Source organism: Aphanomyces invadans, assembly GCF_000520115.1.
Source record: "Aphanomyces invadans strain NJM9701 unplaced genomic scaffold supercont1.12, whole genome shotgun sequence".
NCBI lineage: Eukaryota > Oomycota > Saprolegniomycetes > Saprolegniales > Verrucalvaceae > Aphanomyces > Aphanomyces invadans.
This window is the reverse complement of record NW_008580157.1, coordinates 567,200-590,650: the sequence shown is the minus strand read 5'-3', so window position 1 is coordinate 590,650 and position 23,451 is coordinate 567,200. Positions and strand designations below refer to the sequence as shown.

General features: G+C 57.8%; 1 protein-coding gene across 2 annotated transcripts; it reads right to left on the bottom strand.

The window, feature by feature from the left end:
• Positions 1–1,641: 1,641 nt before the first annotated feature.
• Positions 1,642–23,184, bottom strand: H310_06708. Of its 2 annotated transcripts, XM_008871865.1 has the most exons (40): positions 23,037–23,184; positions 22,743–22,992; positions 22,491–22,694; positions 22,132–22,436; positions 21,789–22,076; positions 21,430–21,745; positions 21,146–21,387; positions 20,983–21,082; positions 20,667–20,931; positions 20,083–20,615; positions 19,865–20,026; positions 18,595–19,809; positions 18,421–18,548; positions 16,885–18,370; positions 16,204–16,833; positions 16,068–16,148; positions 15,790–16,016; positions 13,942–15,727; positions 13,799–13,890; positions 13,272–13,746; positions 12,831–13,220; positions 12,342–12,785; positions 11,385–12,281; positions 11,084–11,320; positions 10,195–11,031; positions 10,016–10,138; positions 9,670–9,971; positions 8,762–9,612; positions 8,361–8,711; positions 7,849–8,307; positions 7,548–7,796; positions 6,809–7,495; positions 6,551–6,760; positions 4,400–6,489; positions 4,122–4,351; positions 3,999–4,072; positions 3,660–3,955; positions 3,317–3,606; positions 2,089–3,244; positions 1,642–2,034 (listed from the first exon to the last, which is right to left on the bottom strand). In XM_008871865.1, exons 1-40 carry the CDS (start codon positions 23,168–23,170, stop codon positions 1,675–1,677), a joined length of 19,452 nt encoding a protein of 6,483 aa, XP_008870087.1. In that variant the 5' UTR covers positions 23,171–23,184; the 3' UTR covers positions 1,642–1,674. The 2 variants fall into 2 exon arrangements, with proteins under 2 accessions (XP_008870087.1, XP_008870088.1); XM_008871866.1 differs by having other exon boundaries at positions 1,675–2,034; positions 22,132–22,694.
• Positions 23,185–23,451: the final 267 nt, after the last annotated feature.

Genomic DNA, 23,451 nt, shown 5'->3' with positions numbered 1-23,451 from the left:
AGATCATGCTGTCATCGAAGCGAAGACGGTATGATTGACGCCCACATGCACATTGCCAGGGAATGCTTCGCCCTATGGGCTGAAACTACTTGGTAATCCCATCGCGTCATGTTGAGGTGCTTTTCGTCAGAGTAGAGCTGGCCGTTTGCGAAGCTCTCTCCATCCCTCTAGCTCGGCAGATAGGTCTCAGTCGACAAGTGCAAGCTCCCATTGCGACTCTGTATTATAGCGGTGTGGACAACTTGACGGCACGACTTCGGCGACTTCCCACGCCGCTGGTAGCTCCAACAACGGCGAACGTATGGTACAGATCCGACTATATCCCGTAAAGATCCTTGCACTTGCAGTAGTGCTCCCCGTGGCGTGTCATCATCCAACTGGTGGGCATGTCATCGTCGTCGCACGGATATTGCTGCTCGTGAAGTGCCATATGCGTGAAATACCAATGTTCGGTGCGACGGCTTTTGTTGAGCGATTCGTCGGCAGTAGGCGATTCTCGCGGTGGTTGAACTTTCAAGTGGTGTGCGGGGACATCACAACGCGCTCCATCGTGGAGGGAGTGCGACCGTAGGCGACGAGGGATGCCATTGCGAGAGGTTCGATGTCTTGTCCGTGTTGAATAGCTCGGTTCGTGACCGGCGCATGGTGCGAGCCCGTTGGAATTGACGTCGACGCACGAGGCGCGGCAGGCTTAGGCACGTCCCCTTGACGAGTGGACGACGTTGACCATTTGCTGTTCGCATGAACTTGTCCAGTCGATGGGAAAAGTTCGACTGGAGGCAAACACATTACCATACCATGCAATCGATCGCAAACGTGGGTCCGGAGTGACAGCATCCGAAGCCTTGTTGGGAAGCATTGGAGAGTTGAATTCGGAATGCGTAGATTTGCAAGTCCGTTCAACAAGACAGGATTCATCATGGCTCTAGCGCCCTGGTGGACGTGGGTAGGCTTCTTCGGTCCCAGCGGTGGCTTGATCGAAACGCCAAGATCCGTACGCGTGTGTCGATCGTACCAAAGTAATGATGTTGCATCGTGTGAACGTTAGTGTACATGTTGACTGCATCCGACTGAGCTTGCCAACGGTCGGCGCTGGAAAAACACGATGACTGGGCCTCCAGGGCAGTCCCCGTTGTGGTGCACGTCTAAAGTTGTTAGCAACAAATGCCTGCAGCAGCGTTGCGCGTGAACCAAGAGCCGAGGGGCGGACGACGTGCGCCGTCAGACTGCCGCAGTTGTGGACGGGTGTATCGTTCTGCGCGTGATTTTAAGGTATTGCGGTTGACCCCAAGCGAGTGGCTTGCAAGTGACCGAGAAGACGAACTACCTTCACGACATTGTCGAACGGGTGTGGAAGCAGCACGACCCACCTCGCGGACGTCACGCAAACGAACCCCTGGTTCGTGCACGATTGGGGCGCACTCCTTGCAAAAACGCGTCGCCTGCAGAAATTGTACACACGCCTTCCCCTGCCGTGCGCGCATGTTGTCAGGGCGGATGGTCTGCCGTCGCTCTCTTCACGCAAAGTCTGGTCACAACTATCGAATAGCATTTCTACGTGCAGAAGCACTTTCCCTGTGGTCGACAAGGCACGCACGGCTTCGTCGTGGATGACGCGGGGCCGCATCCAGACTTTGCTCGTGTCGGAGATGCAATACGCACGTTGTTATACAATTACTTTTTGCTCTTTTGTTTGAGCTTCATTTGATGGATGGCCTTCTCCATGTCCTTGGTTGCACGCACAGACAGCATTGCTTTGGGCGTCGGTCGCACAGCTGTCTGTACCTGTTCTGGGGAAGCAGCGGTGCTGTCAACGTCGCGATTGATTTTTGAATCGCCCGTGGTGCCAAGCTGAGTCATGTTGGACGCTTCAAGTGTGGCCTGACGTACATGACCAACTCGTGGCGGGGACGCGTTGCCAAGCGTCTTCTTCGTGTTGAGGAGGACGTATGCGCCGGAGGGCTTGGCGTCGTCGACGACGGCGGTGACTATCTCGTTGGAGTCGGCACGTAACTTGGACGTCAATCTTTCCACCTACAACACACCCAAATGCCATCCATCGATGCTTCCTCCCTGCTTTTTCTCTACCTTGTTCATGAGCTGCTTGGAAATGGTCGTTCGTTTGTCTTTTAGATCGCGAAGCATGTTCTGCTTCTTCACTTGGGTCTTCCCTTCCAGCGACGACGACAAGACGAGCTTGTCCGTCGTGAGATTCGCCACTTGCTGGTCTTGGTGGTACCCCCGAATGCACGACATGGCGTACATAAAGTAGTCTTGGTCAATGAGGTCGACAAAGCCCGGGTCGAGTGCCTCGAGGTATTGCTTCACCACCGCTGTTGGAACCTTTACCCCCAGCGCGTACACGGCTTGGGACACGACCTTGTACGAGACCAAGCCTGTCTTCGCATGGTCTGCGTCTCGAAATAGCACAGCAAACGCGTCGACTTCCTCGCGCGTGAAACCAGCAATTGCTGCTTTAATCTGGCGGGCGCGGGATTCAATGGCGACGCGATGAGCGTTCTCTCGCGCAACGCGGAGAATGACCAGGTACCTTAAACGAGCGAGCTTGGCTACCCACCGCCGCTGAATCACGATTGCCGAACTGTGGCGAATGCGCAGAAACGGATCCATGATAGTCGTCGCTTCGTCTGGAGTGGCGTCGTCCAAATGCAGGATCGCCTTGCCCATGCCAATGAGCGCCGCCATCCAAGTCTGCTTCCACCACGCCGACAACGTCTTCGAAACGACCACACCAAACACGTACGCTGGCTCGACCACAACGCCATGCAGCACTGCACTCCACACGAACACTCCCAGCCACGGCAGCGCCGCGAAATTGCTCAGATCCCACGCGACCCAGATCGCACCGCCGCCGAACCCAATGCACCACAGCCCACACACAACGTACACCACTTTGACAATCCAGGACGGGTACCGAATGCGTAGTTTTCGCTGGAGTTTCTCTTGGGCCATGGGCTGGAGCCGAGTCTGCGACGACAACGGGGTCTGCGCCAGTGCAGTCGCGACGGCAACGCTGATGTTGTCGATGCTCGATTGGACCAATGACGACGTGATTCGACCGCGCTGCGGCGGCGCAATCGTTGCCGGTGACATGTCAAACAATTCATCGGGGGGAGGGGCATCGCCCTTCTTCACGGACGCTCGTCGGAGCTTGGCATCCCACGAAATGAGAATATCACGGGCGAGGAAGTGCGTGCATGCCGCCACCATGAGCTCCACGATCCTATGCATCGAGATCAACGCCATGATTACCTTTCGTCTCGTCATGAAACGAGTAAGTGGTGGTGGACCTCACCCCATGACAATGAACACGGCCAAGACGATCTGTGCCACGGTTTGCACTTGTGCGACCATCTTTCCCTGACATCCTTCCAAGTCTTCCACGACCGTGATACGCTTTGTGATGATAGTGCCGTCGACTTTAGTCGCCGTCACGTTCTGCAGCGAAGACGGGCCGGGCGGACACGGCCTGGCAGGAAACTCTGGAAATCCACAGCAACCAAGCTGCGACTGCCACTGGAGACGAAGGACGCCAGAAGTGTCGGCGAGCCAAAGCTCCCGCAGCGCATCCACCACACTGAATCCCTGTATCGACATGATTGAGCAACGAAAATGCTGCTGTCGCACGGCCGACGCACCGTGTTGCGCATGGTCCAGTTGCGAGGGGTCGTCGGCTCTTCCAGTGCTTGCAAGATCAGGAAGACAACCAACGCGAGGAGAGCGACGAGAACGAGGCTGGCCCCCGTTGCGACTCGCAGACCGATGTGGGTGTACCTCGAGTGGACCTTGCGCCGCTTGAAACTCGTACACATCAAGACTGCCACGGCGGAAAGCAGCATGAGCCCTGGCACAGCGACGAAATCGACGGACGAAGGAACTTCGAGCCCAAACATGTAGAATCCGAGCCCGACCTTGCCGAGGACCATGTACACGACTAGACAACTAGATCAGCATCCAATTGGCATGGGATGACGTACGGATGGCGACAGCCAAGAAGACGCGGAGCCAGCACAGCACAAACGCCACCCAGTCGACTTGGTTGACAAACCAGCTACCAACAACAAGGCGTCATGTCGAACCAAAGCAACACCCGGTCGAACCTGTAAAAGCGCTCTTCGGATGTCACCATGGTCAAATGACCCAACTTGGCCATCAGTGCATGCAAACTGTGCTGCATCACATCACGGAAGTACACTTTCTCCTTCCGTCGACGCTCCGCAATCTTGGCCGTGTCGTCGTCGTCATGGCGATGGCGAATATGAACAAACAACCTCACAAACGCCACTTGAACGACAGCACTCACAATGCTGTACAAAAATCCCAGAGAGAGCTAGGCACACGAGAGTCAGGTGTAAAGACTGCGTGCGGGTCGCGGTACCAGGGCGGCGGTCGAGTGCGGCTGGCAATCCATGCTCGACATGCGGGTGCATCCAAAGCGGGCTTGAACGGCGGCGTCAACAAACGCCAATGTGGTCACAGCGCACAAGATGCACGTGAGGCGCTGCGGGCGGGTGAACTTTGCGTCGTACGTCTTCCACAGTGACAGCGTCACGTGGCGACGGTCGATGTCGTCGCGGTACTTGGCGCCCCACCATCGCATCTTCTTGACGATGCCGACCCACACATCTCGGTGCAGCACGGACAAACCACGCAGCAAGAACGCCGACGTGATGAGGGCAACGGTTTCCAAGGTCGAAAACGCTACCAAGAGTTGGAAAAGCTGGCCGAGGAGGATGGCGGAATCATGCAGGAGGACGCTTCGACATCCAATGCGGAGGTTGCGTGGACATGCCAGGGTCTTTCCATCCGCGGAAGTCGCTCGATCGTACTTGTACAACGCTCCAACCGGCGCTGGGTCGTTGTAGCCGCAGCACTGCCGACTGACCGCGACGAACATGCGCGCGTCGAAAGACAGATCGGTCCAGAGCGCGTCGAGAGTCGAATCGAGGAGGGGTTGCCACGACGACATGGACGTCGTCATCGAACTCACGATGGCCACCGAGCTCCACCCGAGTACAACAAGGCCGAACGTGAGGACCATGTAGATGAACACCACGTGCAAAATCTGTTGGATCGACCCGTACACGCCATAGGAAGTGACGGCGCACGCATACGTGACACAGACGACGAGAAGGGCCCCGAGAGAATGTCCAAACAGGGTTTGAATGACGCTAGAAGTGAACACAGTCGTCCCGGCCGCCACGTCGACCCCGACTAGCGCTAAACCAAGCAACGTCAGCGCCACGCCGGACGCCACCACCACCATGACAACCTGCAGGATCCAAACTTGCCATGTCACAGGCTTCTTCTTCCCTTGACGGTAGTAGAGCACCCCCGTGGCAAGAAACACAATCGCCAGCAGCGCACACAGCGCCACAGATGATCTGGTGACGACGGCGGCGGTTTGAGTCAACGTTTCCATCATAAACACGCTGCAGCCCTCTGTCGCTTCGTCCGGGCAGTGCGGCGTGTACACAACATTGGTTAGGTTGTTGGCATCGTCCCATGTGGGCTCTAGGTACGGCAGCGTAAACGTGACATCACCCGCCGCCGCGACAACTTCGGCGAAACCACAGCACGAATATGCTTCTTGAACAAAGAGCTTGGTCGACGGCGCAAAGTCGGTCCATGTTGATAGCAACGTGGCATTCAGTGCCGTCGGCGTTTGCGGGTGCTCGATGCGATAGGCAGCCGCAAAGAGTGACAAGAGTGAAATAGCGACACCGCAAAGTACAACAGCTAGCGCCCACAACCACTTCTTGCGACGGGTGAGTCCGGCGTAGATGCCGAGGCTACCAACGGTCAACACAGCTAGGCCAAGGAGCAACGTGTACGTTCCAGCGTGGTAGCTGAAGGCGACCAAGGCTGCAGACACAGTAACCAGGTTGGTTGCAAAAAGCAAGTCGCACGCAACAGCGACTAGGATGCACCCGCTGAACAAGACAACGACACTAGCAAACACAAGCACTTGGGTGCACACGCGCGTGACGACGACGCTTGTGGAGTCGGTGAATTCGTTGGTGGTGTCCAGGGTCAGCGCCATCGTGTCCACATGCGAGTTTTGGTGCGCCAGGAAGACGGCGGTGAAGAGCAACAAGCATGCCTGGGACGTTAGGAACACAAGCATGCGATTGAGAGTCGTCAGGCAGAACTGTTGGACCGCAGCTGTGATAGGCGCAGCGCAGAGGGGGAGCGTGCTCGATGTGCAAGTGCCTTGGGATTGCATGCTGTAGCCACAACACATGAGTGCTGTTTCCAAATGCAACTTGCTATGCGTAGGCAACGCGACGTAGCGGGCTTCGACCATCGATTGCAGGTTGGCGTACGACCCAAGATTCGACGCCACCGTGTACAGAGCAATGGACGAACACACACCAGCCACCAACAGCACGACTTGGCCGACAGCAAACCACTTCATCGGTCTCACATGGACTCCTGCTAATGCCCACCCACCCATTGTGTGAAGCACTACCAGTGACACAAATGTCAGTCATGCCGACAAAGAGATGCTGACTACAGGGCTACGTACAAAAGTACAAGCCACTGAGCGTAACAAGGGGCAAGCCCACTTCTAGCTTTAGGAAGACAGACGCCGACGCGAGCGAGAACAAGTCCCATTCGAGGAGGACGTCGAGCCCTCCCGCAATTCCAAGCACGACGCTGCACCCGCTCAAATGGCAGCACACTGGAAGCGTGCAACGCAGAAAGATGGTGAACAGGGATGTGTCGCCCTTGACGCCTACATGAACGGGTAACTCTCCCTGGCAACGCATTGCAGGGTTCGCACCTTGAGACAGGTTTTCGATACGAATGCTTTCCCACCGCACGAGGACGTTTGCGATGGCCAATGCGACGATTTGGCTCATGACGACGCCACCCAACGACGACAGCACGTTCTCAAACAAGGCTGATGCAGCCACAGTCAGCACGCGAAAGCACGTGCGAGGCGCCGCGCTGTCTTGGATGGACTCTTCCGGACACGGCAGGACTGGGGCGTCCGTCGTCGCGACAAAGCCACAACAACCCAATTGAGTTTGTATATCGCCTCGAATTGTGCTGGAGAAGCCGCCCCAGAGCGTCTGGAGGTAGGCGCGCGTCGTCTGCGGAAAGGATTCGAGGTCGACCAAGTGCTTGTACGCGATTGCGAGAACCACGCACTCGCCAACCAAGAGTACAAACATGAGAAACATGTACAGCCCTCGAAGTCGACTGGACGTGTTGCGGTACGCGACGAGGATCCCGAGCAAAGCGACTGCCGCCAGAGCCAAACCAAACGCCAAAAAGAACGTGCCCACCGTGGGGCCATACAGCACCAGGACAACGCTGTGGGTCGTGTTCCCGAGGAAGTGGATAAAGTCGACACCGACGGCGAGAAACACGACGGACACGATGATCAGGAACGCGTTTACAACTTGCAGCGCCTGACGCAGCAGCACATGCTGCGCTTGCAAACGCAAAGTTCCAAACAGTGCTCCTACAAGACAAAGAATCGATTGCTGCATGCGGGGTCCCTTTTCTGAACGTACCTTCGTTGAGAGCCATGTCTGCGAGTTGATCGAGGGCGAAGGATTCCGCCGCAATCGCAGTCAAGGCCGTACTGTCGTTCGCAGGCTTCGGGTCGTGGCTGTTGGTCGTGTGGAACGTGGACATGAACGCATTCGCAGTGCTCTGCTTGTACATGTCGAGCTGGGGCCCTAGAGAATTTCGCAGCGTGGCCGTTGCTTTGGTCGACTCATGCAGCAACAATTCCTTCCACGTCTCCTTGCTTAGCATTCCTACATCCCACCAAATGTGTCAGCCGCATGCAAGCACGGCGCAGCACCATACCGAGGCGCTTCAACCGAACAGCTTCTTTGTCGGCTTTGTCGCGACGGTTCCCCCAAACAAGACCCGCAGCATACGCCACGAGCAACACACTGAGCGTCGCCACGGGCACCACCGACGGGTTTTCGTTGCGAAACAGCGTAGGGTGCTCGGGAACAAATGACAGGATCTCTTCCGACACCACGACCACCTCGATATTCATCAAGGCATCGCACACACACGTCGTGGACGTTGCGGTGCTGCGCAGTGTGTCCTTGGAGCAGACAGAGGTGGCATCCCAAGAGCTCGTGGCAGAATTCCACAACCGGCATGCCGTGGTAAACCGTGGCCCTGTCGTCAGCGCCGAATGGCCGAACGTGAGAGCGACCAAGGGACGGCTGGCGTCCACGTTGCCGGCTTTCAGGTTTTGATCGCGCAAGCACGGATCATTTGACGCAATCGTCGACATGGTCAGCGGTTGGCCTAGACCGGAGCGTGCGGTGACGATGCACGAACGAAAGGCCAAGCAACCGTACCTTGGTATCGAGCCTCCAACAGTGCCGTCGTCGTGTGAATGGCGACTGTGACGGAGGGAGCGAGTGGAGGTGTGTCTTTGGCCAGCGCGCGGGTGTGGCTCGGCAGTGTCCACACCACAACGTCGGTGAAGAATGAATCCCCGAGACAAGTAGCTGCCGCGGGAGTCAACTGAACGGTCGATGTGAAGGGAGTAGAATCGTCCGCTGCAAACGTCAGCTTGCTCCCGAACACCGAAAACGTTGCGACGCCACTCGAACGAATTTTGACCGGCAGTTCCCCAGCCAAGAGATGGAGACTGCTCATGGCAGCCATGTAAAACAGCGATTGCATCAGTGTTGAGCTGGTGCCATCTAAAGACGATTGTCACTCCAAGAACGTCAACAGTCGAATACGAATGTACCTGCCCAGGCAGAGTCTGCCAGACGACGACGGGATGGGGAAGCAGTGGTTGTCGTGAGGTCTTTCTTCGTCGACTGAAGCAACGAACTTGCGGCCGTCAAGACCGTAGAGCCCACTGACGTGACGATTGTGGACGGGTCTTCTTGGGCCATCATGGATGACGTCGTATCCTTCAACATGTTTGCAGCCGTCGCCACGTTCGCTGCGTCCATGGTCGACACATCATTCAAGGCGACAATGTTGCTCAGAGTGTAAATGGTTTGCGTAAGCGACGCTGGCGTGGGGTCCATCATGGTCGTCACCGACGCCAGCGACGACAGCATGTCGGACGTCATTGCGGTCACGACGGCTGTCGACATGGAACAGGTCGACCCAGTGTACCCGGGCACGCAATCGCACGCCGCCGTCACATTGTTGCATCGACCGTTCTCGCCGCAGGACGTGGCATTGCACGACGCCTTGACACTGACAAGCGCTGACGTGGACATGAGGACAGTCATGGCATCGTTCAAGTTGCCCGAGTTGAGTGACGTGGCAAACGTTCCGTTGCTGGTGGCTGTCCAAAAGGCAGCAGGGTCGTAGACGATGGGCTGGACGACCACTGTGGATGCGGCGACAGTGGTCGACGCCCCCATGGCGTCTGTGACGACAGCGATGACTTGCACCGTGCCGTTTGTTTCGGACGTGTTGGTTAGAAAGAGGCGAGTTTGTGTGCTCGGGAGGGACTGGGGGGATGAAAGGGGGACCCACCCGCGCGTTGACGAATCGAGCTTGAAAAACGAGTACTGGAGCGGCTGGTCCTCGTCACTCCAGTTTTCACAGCGGAGCGTAAATTGATCTTGGATCGCCATCCTACCCCATGTCTTGAGTCATGTGTTGCCCACATCCTCGATAGCGCTATGAGAGTACCCGATCGGCGGTGAAATTGTCAGAGTACCGGGGGTCGGTGGGCTGTTCACTGTGATGGAGACTGTCCCAAATCCCTGCGCGCCGTTCGAGTCTGTGGCCGTGAGCCGAAAGATGTACGTCTTGCCAGGCGTGAGTGTGTTGGCCGCAATGGCGTTTTGCATGGTCGAGAGGGGAAATACAAACGGAGACAACGTTACGCTGCCCACCGACGAATTTCTCGAGCTCAGGACTAAGTCCCCTTGGTCTTGGCTCCACATTGTCGTGTATGGGTACAGCGACTCGACGGATGCGGTCAGCATGACCTACAGACAGTCTTCAGACCCTTTCAATGCCCTACCCGACGTACTCTAGCGGTCGGATTCACTCGGGTTTGAATGGACTGGCAGCGCACAACGGGGACGCGACCACTGACAGTCGTCACCATGACGCTCACCGATCGCGTCCGAGTCGTCGAACACACCATCGACCCCTGCGCACATGACAGTGTATAGTCGGCTTGTTTTGAAGGCGAAGTCAACAAGTTACCGTGCAGTTCTGAACCACCGACACCGATATGTTGAGCACCTTTGCTGGTGCATACGACAGCGCTGGCAGCACCAAGACAGACGAGTTCACCGTCGACATGGCAATGACAGAACTTGTCTGGGGATTGATGCATGGCCGTGCGGCGTCCATGGACGCCCCAGATCGATTCACGTTCGCCGTGACATCTTGGCACGACCACACAAACGTTAACGGGATGGGGATCCGATCGGGGTCGAACGACAGTGATGCGTTCACGACCAACGGATCGGCCGACCCAACAACGTGGTCGCCATTGACCAGCTTTGCCACGAGATCACTCGGTGTGACTGTGACAGTGGCCCAGTCAGATGACTTGAGCGTTGGCTGCGATGGATAAAATGCATCCACTCGAAAGCGGTAGGCGGTGCCCGCCTGCAGGACGTTGGGGGCGAGCGAAAACGACCGTGGGTCCACTGCCGTGTTGACCAGAGTCCAAGTTGGTGGAGATTCCACCGTCCACTGAAACTGCACCTTGGACGTGGATTGTACCGTTGAGCAGTTGGTCACGACGGGTGCAGTCGTTGCCGACAGCAGCAACGCATTGGGACGGCGAATGGAGAGGGTTGTCGCTCCCGCGATCGACACCACCGGAACGGGGTCGCTTAGAGTTTGAACGGTATACGAGGACGCAGACTTCTCGTTGAAGTAGTTGGTCAGCTCGACGCCAAACACGTACGACGTCGCCGACACCAAGTCGGCGCGATTCACAGTCCACATCAGGGACGTGGCAGACGCCGCGAGCGACGCGAGTTTGCACATGGAAGTGAATTCGTCCTCGCTCGACAGCGGGCTTGTCATCTACGCACACAAAAGTTGTCATTGCTGGGAACATCCATGGAGGAGTCGCTACCGAGTCATAAGGCGACCCGCACAGAGGCGTGAGCGTGGAGTAGAATGTCGTGGCGGCGGCATGCAGCGCGGTGGCGTTGGTCAGAGGCACGTCAGACGGAATGGCCGAAGTCAAAATTCCAAACCACTTGATTCGAAATGGACGGTTCGCGTTGCCCGTCGAGGCAGTCGCATCGACCGTCAAGTCGCCGCAAGGGCCAATGAATTTTGCTCCAACGAGCACGATGTTTGGTTTCACCTAACAAATACCAGCGACTTGAACTCTCCACCTCGCGCGTCAGGTTGCTAGAAGGCGAACGCACCACGGACGGGCCGACCGTGACGGCAATCGAGGCGGTGGTGTACAAAACGTTGAAGTCGCGTGCTTTCACGACAAATGGGGACGTGCACACGCCATTGATGAAGTAGGTGGGAGCACAGGATTGCAGCGTCAGCGTGTGGGAAGGCAGGAGAGTGGCGCGGTTCCCCAGCGTGATTTGAAGCGTTTGGAGGTCCAGCCAGAGACACTTTGCCCCGTCGCCGAGGTATCCGGCGGACGTCGTCACATTCCACACAAGGTCGCAGCTGAAAAAGGCGCTGGGCAGGACATATCGTGCCGTGAGCTGGTCGATGGGCTTGGATTTGTCTACTGTCATAGTTGCTGCATGAAACACCGGAGAGTCAAATGAGATGACGACGACAACGCCAGTGCCGTCGAACGCCGCACGAATGGGAATCGGGGGCGGAAAGTCTTCTCGACCGAGGACCGTGGCAACCACGACGGGGGAAGACGATGCGTTGTACCGACCATCCCTGGACAACGGGCGATGGGACACTGTCGTTTGCATCGACAGAGGCTTCGAGGACCCCGTTGTGAGGGCTGACAGGACGACAGATCGATAGTCATTCCAGTCCCATGGCGTAAACACGATGAAGCGCAAGACTTGGGACGAGTTGGTGGCGCTGGCGACGTACACCAACGGTTCCTGGACAACGCTAGTGTTGTCAAATGCGCCCCGTGGCACGAATGCTTCCAACGGAACGGACAAGAATACTGTCACGTTGTCGTACGGCTCGGACGCAAGCGCCAAACTGTATGATGCGTTGAAGCTGCCTTGCGCAACAGTTAGCTTGGACGACGGCGTTCGCACGATAACCCCAGACTTGTCGACATCCGTGATGCGAATCGTCATGGACGGGGCTGCCACCGTCACGCCATACTATACAGAGCACGTGAGGAAACAATTCGACAACGTTGGCACGGGGGGACGGGTGCCTACGTCAGGATCGCGCGACGACAACGTGTGGCTGATCGTGGCCGTGTGCACGGGCGCTTCGTGCAGATTGTCGAGCGTGATCGCCACGGCCACGAATTGCCACTTGTCCCATGTCGCGTTGGTAAACTGGAGCGACGTCGTCGCCATCGTGACATTGCACTTTTGCCCGACCACACTCTGATAACATCCTTGCGATGCATTGAACGTGACGTTGACAGGAAACCATGGCTTGGAGCTGAGCCGGAGCGCATACGACACAACGTCGCCTTCGGTGCCGTTCACCGACGCGTGCGACAGCACCACACCGGCGACGTTCGTGTCGACCGTGAACACCGTCACGTTCGCGACGGGTTTTTGAGCATAGATGAGATCGTTGGTCGCGACAGTGTGCGAAAGCAGGGTCGTGTGCGGCAGCGGATCCACAGTCCAGTCGTGAAATGCTTGCACCTACTCCAACACACATCAGCAACGACTACATGCCCCGAGGCTCACCGGCATCCGCTGAGGAATGTTCCAGTTCCTCCAAGTAAACACAACAGGGGGCGGGAGCACAATGACGTTGCCGAGCGCGTCCGTGCCGTTGGAAACGGGCGATATCGTGACTTTGGCAAACGGCTCGGACGACAGCACGATCGTGTACTCGTCCGCGCGCCCGAGCTCCGCCACGACGACGGTGCTCTTGGACGTGATGAACGCCGACACGTCGTCGTCATAAATGACAACGTCGATCGTCGGGACTGCCAAGCGATGGTACTTTGGATCGGAGCTGAACACGGCGTGCGAGATGCCACTGTAGTGAACATCGGCTTCGTCAAGCGCATCGTTCGTGGCGCGCATGCGGACTTGCTGCGGGAGGTACCAATTCTGTGGTGTGAATGTGACCTAGCCAAAACGTCGAGCGTCATTCGGTCACGAACAGCCGCCACGTCGTACGTTAGTCGTGTCGAGCGTGATGTTGCACACACCAAACCGGTAGCAACTGGTGTTTTGTGAATCGAGCCACGGGTACACAACGACGAGGACGTTGGCGCGAGGTTCCGTCATGAGCGTCAACGTGTACGTGTCGGTCAGCGTGCCGTTTTCACTGACGGTCAAGAGGGTTCGGGACACTACCACCTGGGCCCGATCGATGTCTTCGACGTCAACCGTGACGTTGGGAACGGCCATGCCAGCATAGATCATGTCGAGTGTGTATGGAAAGTGCATGAGCATGGACTGCGTTGTGTTGGAAGTCGGCGTCGTTTCATCGAGGTGGTCGTGCACTGGCGCGACGTGAATTTCTTGCGGTATGTACCAGTTGGAAGCGTCAAATTTTGGCCGCGGCGTCAAGATCGTGGCATTACAAAGGTACCGGTCGGGGCTCACCATGACGACGAGCGGGTACACGCAATACCCTCGCAAGCCAAACCTACACGAACAACGTCAGGGGGCAATTCAAGCGCTCGACGCGGTGAACGCACACGTCGGTAGGATCCAATTGAAATGTCGTCGACGGGTACGGAGCACATCGAGCACCGGTCGGACCAAATTGCGTGGCTACCAACGGCGGCACCTGGTAGGTAGGACATGAATCGAGGGCTAGCATGCACTTGGAGCAACGTACTACTTCTTGCCCAACCGACGTCGTGTCGACGGATATGCCAACGTCGGTGAAGCGGAGCCAGTCGTTGAGAGACCAGTCCAAATGCCACATGTATCCGCCATCCAACGCAGGTCCTTGACGGGACACTCGAACGCCTTTGGTCGCCTTTGGAATGACCAGAGGATTCGCGGGGTCGAACGCACTGTCTTCTTGGCGAGATGAAGTGACAAACGGCAGTGCTTCGAGCGCTTCTTTCACGCCGTCCGACGTGACGTTCACTGGCAGCGGCCACGTCGTCCCTCGATGGACCCTGCCCGACTCGTTTAACGTGAGAGACACTCGAAACGAGCCCGTCAAGTACGTTCCATTGGCAACTGTGACCACGGACAACGCAGCTCCTGGGCCACGGAGTTGACTCGTGCCGACAATGGAAGGAATGTCACCGGGCGTATTCGGGAACGAGATAGCCCACGTGTACTCTCGGCATCGTCCAAACACGTCGCATCGGGCGTCTGACCGCGTCACTTCAATGCCTGTCAACGCGACTCCGAGCGGAAGCGCCAAGAGCGCGGCTTGGACAGCGGACGCGTTCGCATTGAACGGAAGAGACGGGGTTGTTTGGGGCGACACGACCTTGTCGTAGATTTCCGTCGTCGGGTACATGAATTTGAATCGGCCCCCCAGTTGCAATTGGAACGATCCAGACAGTGCCGCGCCTTGCTGAACAAAGGCGCTGACAACGGTCGAGCCAAGGCCAGTCAGGTTGAGCGATTTTGCCGTGAGGTTGGCAACCTGCCCCACGTTTCCTGCAAACTCGATTGTCCATTCAAACGTGAGCTCGGGCGACAGCGCCCGGCGACGGACTTGCACTTGGCCGACCGTCGGGATCGCCGCCATGGCCTGGACAACCTCAACTTCGGTGGCGTTGTAAGGCAAGGGAGCGGACGACGCCACAAACGTTGTGTTGACTGGATACGATAGCTGGAACCATCCGCTCACGGTATTTGCTTGCTGGAGGCACGTCCACGTCACGTCGATGGGTGCGGCTGCACCTGGTGCACCGATCAGCTTGGACGCGTCCACAATCAGGCTTGGAAAGAACGCTGGAACGGACGTGAATGTGATTGCCCACGTGACATTGGGACCGCGGCCAGTGCTCTGCGATACCATCACGTCCTTGACCGTGGTTTGAGAGGTGAGGTAGGCAGCCACCTGATCGGCCGTGGCATTCCATGCAACACCAAGCAATGGCTTTTGATTACCGTACCCAACCACGATCGAACCGGACGGTGATTGCAATGCTGTCGTACGATTCACAAGTGCCACCGCCGGGAACGGGGCCACAGCAACGCTGAGTGCAGGAACTGGCCCCCCTGCCAAGTACGTGATGCGCCACGACAAGACGAGCTGCTGAGACGATGAATCCACCGTCAAAGCCACACTGTACACCGCGCTTGCGACAGCGGCATTGAGTGCCGCTTGAACCTGCGATGCGCTTGCAAATGCGTCCAACGGCGCCGCGTTCACCATCGAATTCAACCGCAGCGTGAATGTGGTACCGAACGGAGCAGACGACGAGTACTGAGCGGTGGACGGAAACAAAATCTGAAGAGTCCAAACTTCGAGAACATACCCTCCGGTCATGGTCAACTGGAAGATCGGGTTCACGTGAGTCGTCGACGTCATGACGCGCTGAATGGCGTTTGTCGTCGTCATCGATGCCGTGACAGTTTGCAGCTCTTTCGACGACGATGTCCCGAGCGCGATCGAGTTGGCCGCCAACGCTCGAGGCAGCCCGCATGAGCTCCTGCAACAATTCGGATTGAATCACCCGACAAACGAGATTCGAACAGTCGATCAGGCGCGTACATGTCGAGAGGGTAGCCGCAAAGACGGTAGCACTCGTTGGCGGCTTCGTTGCTGACGGAAATATTGACCTCGGACCATGGTTCAGTCGTCAAGACAAGTGTGTAATTTTCTTCGTCGGCTGGCCGCGCTTCCGTCAACGACAACAACGACCGAGACGCCACGACTTGGGACACGTCGTTGTCTTCTACAGCAACGCGGATGTTTGGGAGCAACGCGCGGTCGTAGTCCTACAATTGCTGTGAGCCACCCATTCGACGAGGACAGGGTGTCTCGCGTACCGGATCTTGACTGACTGTCGTGGTTTTGATCGCTGTAAAATGAACGTCCGCTTCGTCTAAGTGATCGTCCACCGCTTGGACCTAAGTTTGCGCGCAAGTTAGAAGAACTTCCAACGCAACAGGGCCATGGACGCACCGTCACGGCTTGAGGAATCCCCCATGTGGCTGGTGTGAACACGATGGAAGTCGGGGAGACGGTGGCATTGCACAACCATGACTCGTTGCCGACAAGAGGCGCCGCCACGACTGGACATGCGTTTTGCGCCGTCGGGACACCGCAGGGTCGGTAGCAGTCGGTGCTGGCGTTGAAGTGGATGTGGACATCGTGCTTGGGTTCCGTGGCAAGCGCGACTTCGAACACCGCGTGAAGGCCATCTTCCGACACGGTCAAGTACGGCGATGACAACACGACACCAGCAACGGCCATGCTTTGGAGTTTCAGTTCCACGGGAGGTGCCGTGACGTCGGCGTAGCTCGCTTGGGGCACCCATGTTGTCGACGTGGTCTGGCCAGCCCACTCCATCGACAACAAACTGTCGACTGTTTGGTTGAGCGATGCAGCGGTCGCTTGGTTGAGGAGAAGGTCGCGAAAGTACTTTGACACGCTGGCGCGAGACGCTTCCGAGTAGGTTGGAGTCACGATTTGGATGGACGGGGACGACGCTGGCGCGCAGAACGCTCGGTGCTGGTTCGCCAGGAGTTGGAGGCCCTGGGCCAACGAGTCGTCCGTGCCGTGGACGATAACGTGCTGCGGAGTGTTCCAATTCTACACAAGCCCTTCGTGAGAGAGATTTATCCTCAGGACCAAGGAACTCACCTGGGCCGTGAATCTCAGTGTTGGAGGAATCGCACTTGTGTTGCACAGCCCCCATCGGTAGCACTGAACTTCGGTGACCACGTCCACGTCCACCGGCGTCGACGGTTGCGATGAGAGGTTGATTGCATATGTCGCGTAGCTTTTCGACGGTGTCGAGTAGTAAAAGTGCTCGAGGGTTTCGTAGTTGGTCAGCGCCCGCTGGTACGACGCCACGTGGGCAACCCGCCACGGCACTGAACCGGACGCCAACGTGAACGTGCCTGTCCACAGTAGCGAAATCGTGTCGCTGCGACGAACGAGGACCGAGTCGGACGTGGTCAAGTCATTCGTCACAACATTCCACCCGTTCGAGGCCAGCGTTTGCACTTGCGAGCTCCAGTCATACGTGGCCACAACGTGAGTCCACACGTTTGGGGCGGTGCCAATCGCTGGTCCCACGAGGCTGGTAGTCACACCGCCGTAGGTCAACGCAAAGAACGTCGTCTGGTTGGCAAACACGCCAATCTCGTACGATGCCGATGGTGGCGGAGCCGCGTACGATACCAAGACCAGTGGTGTTGCGGGAGCACCGCTTGGAAACGAGACCCAGAACTCGATCGAGAACGAACTGTCTCCAGCATTGAGATAGGACTGACCAAACCATTGCACGCGGCTCGGTGGTGGTGCTGTCAGGACAAGATTCGCGTTGTTCAGGACGGCAAACCCGAGTGGCCAACTCGACGATGTCCCAAACGTGGCGTGGCCGACTTGGACTTGGCTGTCGGCGTTTGCTTTTTGAAGTCGCCAGTAGCTCAACGGTTGATCTCGAAGAAGGATCGCTCGGTAGCCGGTTGGAAGGAGGACAATGTCTTGGGTTGGAAGCGACGGCGGGGGCACGAGAAGCGCGATGTCGAGAAAGCCCGACGCGAATAGCGTTTCCCCGATCATGCCATTCGAATACGAGTTGACGACGCAGGTTGGACATTGAAATGTCGCGCACTGGTTGGCACATGACGAAGGAAGTGCTGCCGATATGACGCCGAGGATGGACGATGTACATGCGCAAGGGTCTGTGGATGATGCGGTGGGGGGCACTGTCCGGGCGAGCTTGGGGTCGCCGTACACTGATATCGAGAAGGCGCTTACGGGCTCGACAGCCCCCGCGCACGCGGACGTGTCGAAGCTCATTTGAATACTCTGAACCTGTTGGACCGAACTGAAGTCCACGACAATCCATTCGCGATACGACGCGGCGGCAGCCTGGAAGCACGACGCTCCCCACGGCTGCAGCACGTCAAACGACTGCGGGGAGCTCATGCTGTGGATGCGGTACGGCAGCAACTTTGTCGTCGAGTCCATAAACGTAAACGCCGGCAACGCGATGGGCCGTTGACCCGTCCCGCGAAGCTCCAAGAGGACATATCGCGTCATTTCGGCGCGCCACCGACGCACTTCGACGTCCTGGACTGCCAGAATCCCACGGCCAGTCAGTTCGACGCGCAGGTACCTACAGCCCAACAGTTAGTCTCCTCGCTTTGTGGTGTCACGTGGCCGCACCGTCCAGAGGCGTAGACTGGCCAGTCCACTCGTCGGGAAAAGCATTCCCCGAGCGGCTTTGTCAGCGACACTTCCTTGGTAGGATCGGGTGTTCCAGTCATGGACACAGTCGAAAGGCGCAGCCGCAACTAACTCGATCGTTATCACTTCGTCCTTGTCGACACATGTACGCACCGATGTGAAGGACGAAATGGTCGCTGCGTTCACGGGCATGGTCGGGCTTGCGCATGCTGCAAGTTCGTCCAGCGTCCGGCCAAGCGTCAGAGACACGTCGCCGATGGAAACGACGGAGCCAAGATCGATACCCCACCACGGGTTGTTTTCAAATGCTGTCGACAACGAAAGTGTTCCGACACTGCTCTGTGTCGTAGGCATCCCAATAGCCACGTTGTCGTCTGACACAAACGCCCCCGATGCAAATTCCCACGACGTTCGCAACAGTCCGTCGTTGAGTTTTGGCTCGAGCAATGCAGTTGTCGACCGAAGACCCCACCCGTCATCCGTCGTCGTGATGGTGATGCCTGGACCGTAGAACTCAACTTCGGCCAGGGCGATCGACGGCGCGTAAATGCGAATGCATCGTGCCGCGGCTTTCACGGGCCACAGCAGCACAGGACGTAGAATTGGCACACGCCGAAATGCTGTCCCTTGGGCTTGCGCCGTGGCCAAGTCCCACGTCGGGTCGAATGGGTCGGTGGCGACCACAATATCCAGATATCCTGTTGTGACAGCCAGCGGTAAGAAGATGGCGAGGGTTCCCGAAGGCATCGTGGTCGCAAGGGTCCCCTCCCACCACGACACGATCGCATCTCCTGACGTCGTGCGGCTGCCGTCCGTCGTAGCGACAACATGGCTGCTGCTGGGTTGGACAACCGGTCGACTCGCCAGTAGGTTGGGATATTCCGTCTCAACAACAAGGACGGGGGGGAGGTTTTCCAGATGGGCACGCGAGTGCATTTGCAGGTTCGCTGGGTCGTGCACAATGTCGACCAGGAACGACACGACGAACAACGGGGACACGGATTTGAGCAACGCGGTCACGTCGATGGTCAAGGTGAAGTCGGTGCTGAGGGTCACGTTTTGCTCGATCGCGGCGAACGGCATGGCTGGCGGCAGGGGCGACGTCGTATCGAATGTCGATTCGGACCAGTCGCTCGCAACAAGCGAAACACGAAGCAGCGCCGTGGGGTACAGCGCGCTGCCCGTCGTCGAGTTGAGCTGGGACGAATTGACCACGTCGTACTGTGTTCGGAAGAGCACGATCGACGCCGACGACACGGATGACTGGAACGCGGTCAGGTGCAGCGTCGGGACGTGAAACTTGAGCAATGTCTTCGACGCGTCTGTCAAGAGCAGCACGTTCCGCTGGACGCCGAGACCAGGGACCACCTGTGCACGCCACACCGCTGGGCATGAGACCCGGCAATGCTTCCGAAATTGGTACCGTTAGACTGTCGACGCACGTCCCACGCACAGTATCCCCCACATGATTCGTGGCGCCTGCCGACTGCTTTAAGCTCAGCAGTGACTTGGAAACGACGACCCCAGCCTGGTCGTTGTCTGCCACCACGACTTGAATGCGGCGATGGTCCGGGGCTTGCAAAACCTAACGCATCCGCCGTTCAGTCGCGACTTTTGTCCTTGTTCAGACGCGCAACGTACGGTCGGCACGGCATTGTAAGGAAGCGGGAGCGGGAACGTGTCCGGGAGGTTGGTCGGCGGAATCTCGTGCTTGAACCAGAACGCTGCATTTGCATACGACGCCGGACCGAAGATGGTGTGCGTGATAGACGTGTTCAGCGTGCCCTGGGCAACTGCGTCGTCGACGGCCGACACGGTAAAGGACTGTGGAATGAACCAGTTGGCGTTGGTGAACTGGACAAACTGGGGCGAAATCCGCAACTGAGCAGACGATTGCGCGACCACGGACACCTGCCACAGTGCTAGGTCAACCCGACGTATTTCAATTGACTCTGCACGCACCGTGTCCGATCCAGCCCCAGGCGGAAATGCCGACGTGAAAAATGCCGGCGGCAGTGTCGTACGGCACACGTTCAAGTTTGGGGAGGCGTCACAGAACGATACGGCCGATGCCGCTCCCGATACGGACGGCGGGGCGTGCAGCACGACGGTGTACTGACTCGTTGCGCCACTGCCTTCGCTCACTTGAAGCAGCGGCGACGAAAGCGTCACAGCTGTAAACATCCTTATGAAATGCCCCCGTAAAGTCTGACGACAGAGTGTACCTGGGTCGTTGTCAAAAACCGTCACAAGCAGCTCGGGCTGGGGGGCGAACAAAGCCATGCCGCAGTTCCACAACTGGTTCTCTCGGACGACTGAACTTGGCAGAATACGAAAGAGTGCGTCGAGTACTCGGTCGGCCATTCCAGGAGGCCACGATTCGAACGCCCACCGCTGTGTCGTGAGGCGTTGAACGCCGAGGCAGAGTTGCCACAGCAACTTGGCTGGGTCTTGCGCCAACGTAGCCAAGCCAGGTCCGTCGAGTACGCCCTGGACACAATACACTTAGTTTGACTGCGTGGACAGCCGACGCAATCGAACCGCGAACGTGTAAAGATAACCCAAGACGTCCGCTGGAATGGCGGTGAGGACGAGCCCGGGCACGTTGGAGCTCACAGGATTCGGGTTGCGGCTGTCCAAACTTTGCACGTTTTGCGTCGACCACGTGCCGCCCCACCCGTTGTCCATCGGCGGGGGGTCGAACTGGACATAGCGCACGGGCAATTCAATCGTTTCCGATAGGCTGTTCACCATTGTGGAAACAGACGTCGGCGGGTTGGGATTCAGAGCGTCGTGGCCATATCGCACTGGTATAGCTTCTAGTGGGCTGGTCAGGTTGCCGCCCCGAAGTTGTACGACTGACACGCCGTTTCCGAGCGGGGCAGTCGCGTTGGCGTCCACGTCGCACACAAGCAGGGGGGTTCCCGCCGCACATGCCGCAGAGATCTACCTTTTGCCATGAGCAATCCGGAATCCAAGGTCTCACACCTGTACGGAAGTACACGACCCTCGCGTGACGATGCCTGCACAGTCGCATGTGGCGAGGTAGTAGCACGACGGCTGACGCGTGTTGTAGAAACAGTCGCGGCTGGTCGCGTAATGCACGATGGACCCGCCGTGGTGCACACCGCCGAATTCGTTCTCGGACACGTTGTCGTCGACAGCGCGGACAACGATCCATTGGACGACGTTCCAGTTCTGTGGCGTAAAGACCACGTGTGATGGCACGAGCTGGGTTTGGAGGGGCCGCATGGCGACCGCAGTCACGGTGACGTCGAACCACGGCCGTGTCGCCAGGACGACTCTATCGAGCCATGAGTGTCCGTGCCAAGGTTTGCAGACGGTACCCGTATCGGTCGGTAGCTCCGCCTTCCACGGTGTACAAGTTCGAGCGCGAGAGCTGCACGGTGGCTCGATCATTGTCTGTCACGGTAAACGTCACCACTTTGCCGAGGACGAATGGCGTCGTGGGGGCAAAGTGCGAGTCCGCGCTTACAACGGCGTGCGTCACATGCCCATAGTGCGTATCCTCCGCGATGCTGTCGTCGATGGCGGTGACAGTCACTTCTTGGGGTAAGTTCCAGTTCTCTGGCGTAAACAAGACGGCCGCTGGGGCAAACAGCACTTGTGCAATCCTACGCATGTGGCACGTGGGAGCGTTGTCGGAAGGGCGGCGTCGACGGCACGTACGCTTCACCCGAGGGAGACGGGATCGCAGGACTCGATACGGCCACGGTCACGGGCGCAGTGGGTTTGCGATTGAGCACGAGTGTGTATCGACCGATCGTTGGCGATGGCGTCTCGGCGAGGCGCGTTTGGATCGGTAGGATCGACACCCCCCCGTCCACGACGTGGTTCACCAACTGGCCCGCTGGACTAAACATGGCCAGAAACTTGACCTGCGTGTGCCCCGCCCCCCCTCCACCAGCGATGACTACACTGCCGTCCTCGCTCTTGCTGAGACCATACGTGAAATCACTCGCCGACGTTCCGAACTACACGAACCATTGGCGCACAGGTAGTGGCGCAAGATCATTCGCTTCACGTACTTGGCGGCTCCACAATTTTCGACCGCCCGTGGTGAACTTGATGACAAACACATCGCGCCCGCCAAACTGTCGGTACCCATTCGTTGCGTGTAGCGCTTCGTCCATGGCTCCAAACGTGACGCCACACACGTACACGTACTCGTTCCCGTCGCTTTCAGTTTGAAGCAGCACATGCCGCGCCTCGTCGTGCTGTGGGGTGCCAATCTACGCAAGCGCATGCGTCACTCGTGCCGGTCCACACGGTGATCGTACTTGAGCGATCCACTGCTGCGTTCCTGTAGCAGACAACTTGGTCAGAAACAAGTCGAAGCTGCCCGCGTTGCACGTGTCCGCCGTGACGTTGCCTTTGGTCGACCCGACAATGTACAAATTCCCACTCGCATCCAACGCATTCGCGCCAACGAGCTCGGTCGCACCGGAATCCAACGAGTTGGACCACGTGATCGTGCCGTCGGAAGCTGCCTTGGCACTTATCACATGAACATCGTCACTGTTGATGCGCCTATCATGGAGTTTGGACGAAGAGTCATCGGGGAACAGTCGCACCAGTCCGTGGATGAGGTCTTCTGTGCTCTCGACACATAGTAGCTCGATGCGCCATCGGAGACTACTTGGTTGGCCCCGCACACGGCCAAGGTCACCAATATATACGCCGCGACGACCGCGCGCCACCTCGCCATGATACAAGCGGCGGGTGGGTAACTGTGACCGTGCAAAACGTTCTACATTTTTCTATTTGTTCCAAATCGTCTATACGATCGTCGCCTTGTGCAAGTCCAAGGGTCGCCCCGTGTGCTGCGTTGGCAGCCAGCCCAGCAAACGTATCCACACCAGGTTCGGCTCAAAGTCGCTCGCTCGCACGACCAGGTCACGCAGCGCCACCGTGCGAAGGCGGACAAGGTGCCACGTCATCCGCATACATTTCCGGATGTCCCCGGTTCGGTTACACGGCGTTTCGTCG

What these genes read in the sequence shown, in the direction of transcription:
- H310_06708 (XM_008871865.1), bottom strand. Translation starts at nt 23,170, where the DNA reads ATGGCGAGGTGGCGCGCGGTCGTCGCGGCGTATATATTGGTGACCTTG. An exon ending in GCGGGTCGCCTTATGACTCG is followed by an intron (nt 11,032 to 11,083) that starts GTAGCGACTCCT and finishes TTGTGTGCGTAG; the next exon opens with ATGACAAGCCCGCTGTCGAG. An exon ending in ACAATTTCACCGCCGATCGG is followed by an intron (nt 9,613 to 9,669) that starts GTACTCTCATAG and finishes GACATGGGGTAG; the next exon opens with GATGGCGATCCAAGATCAAT.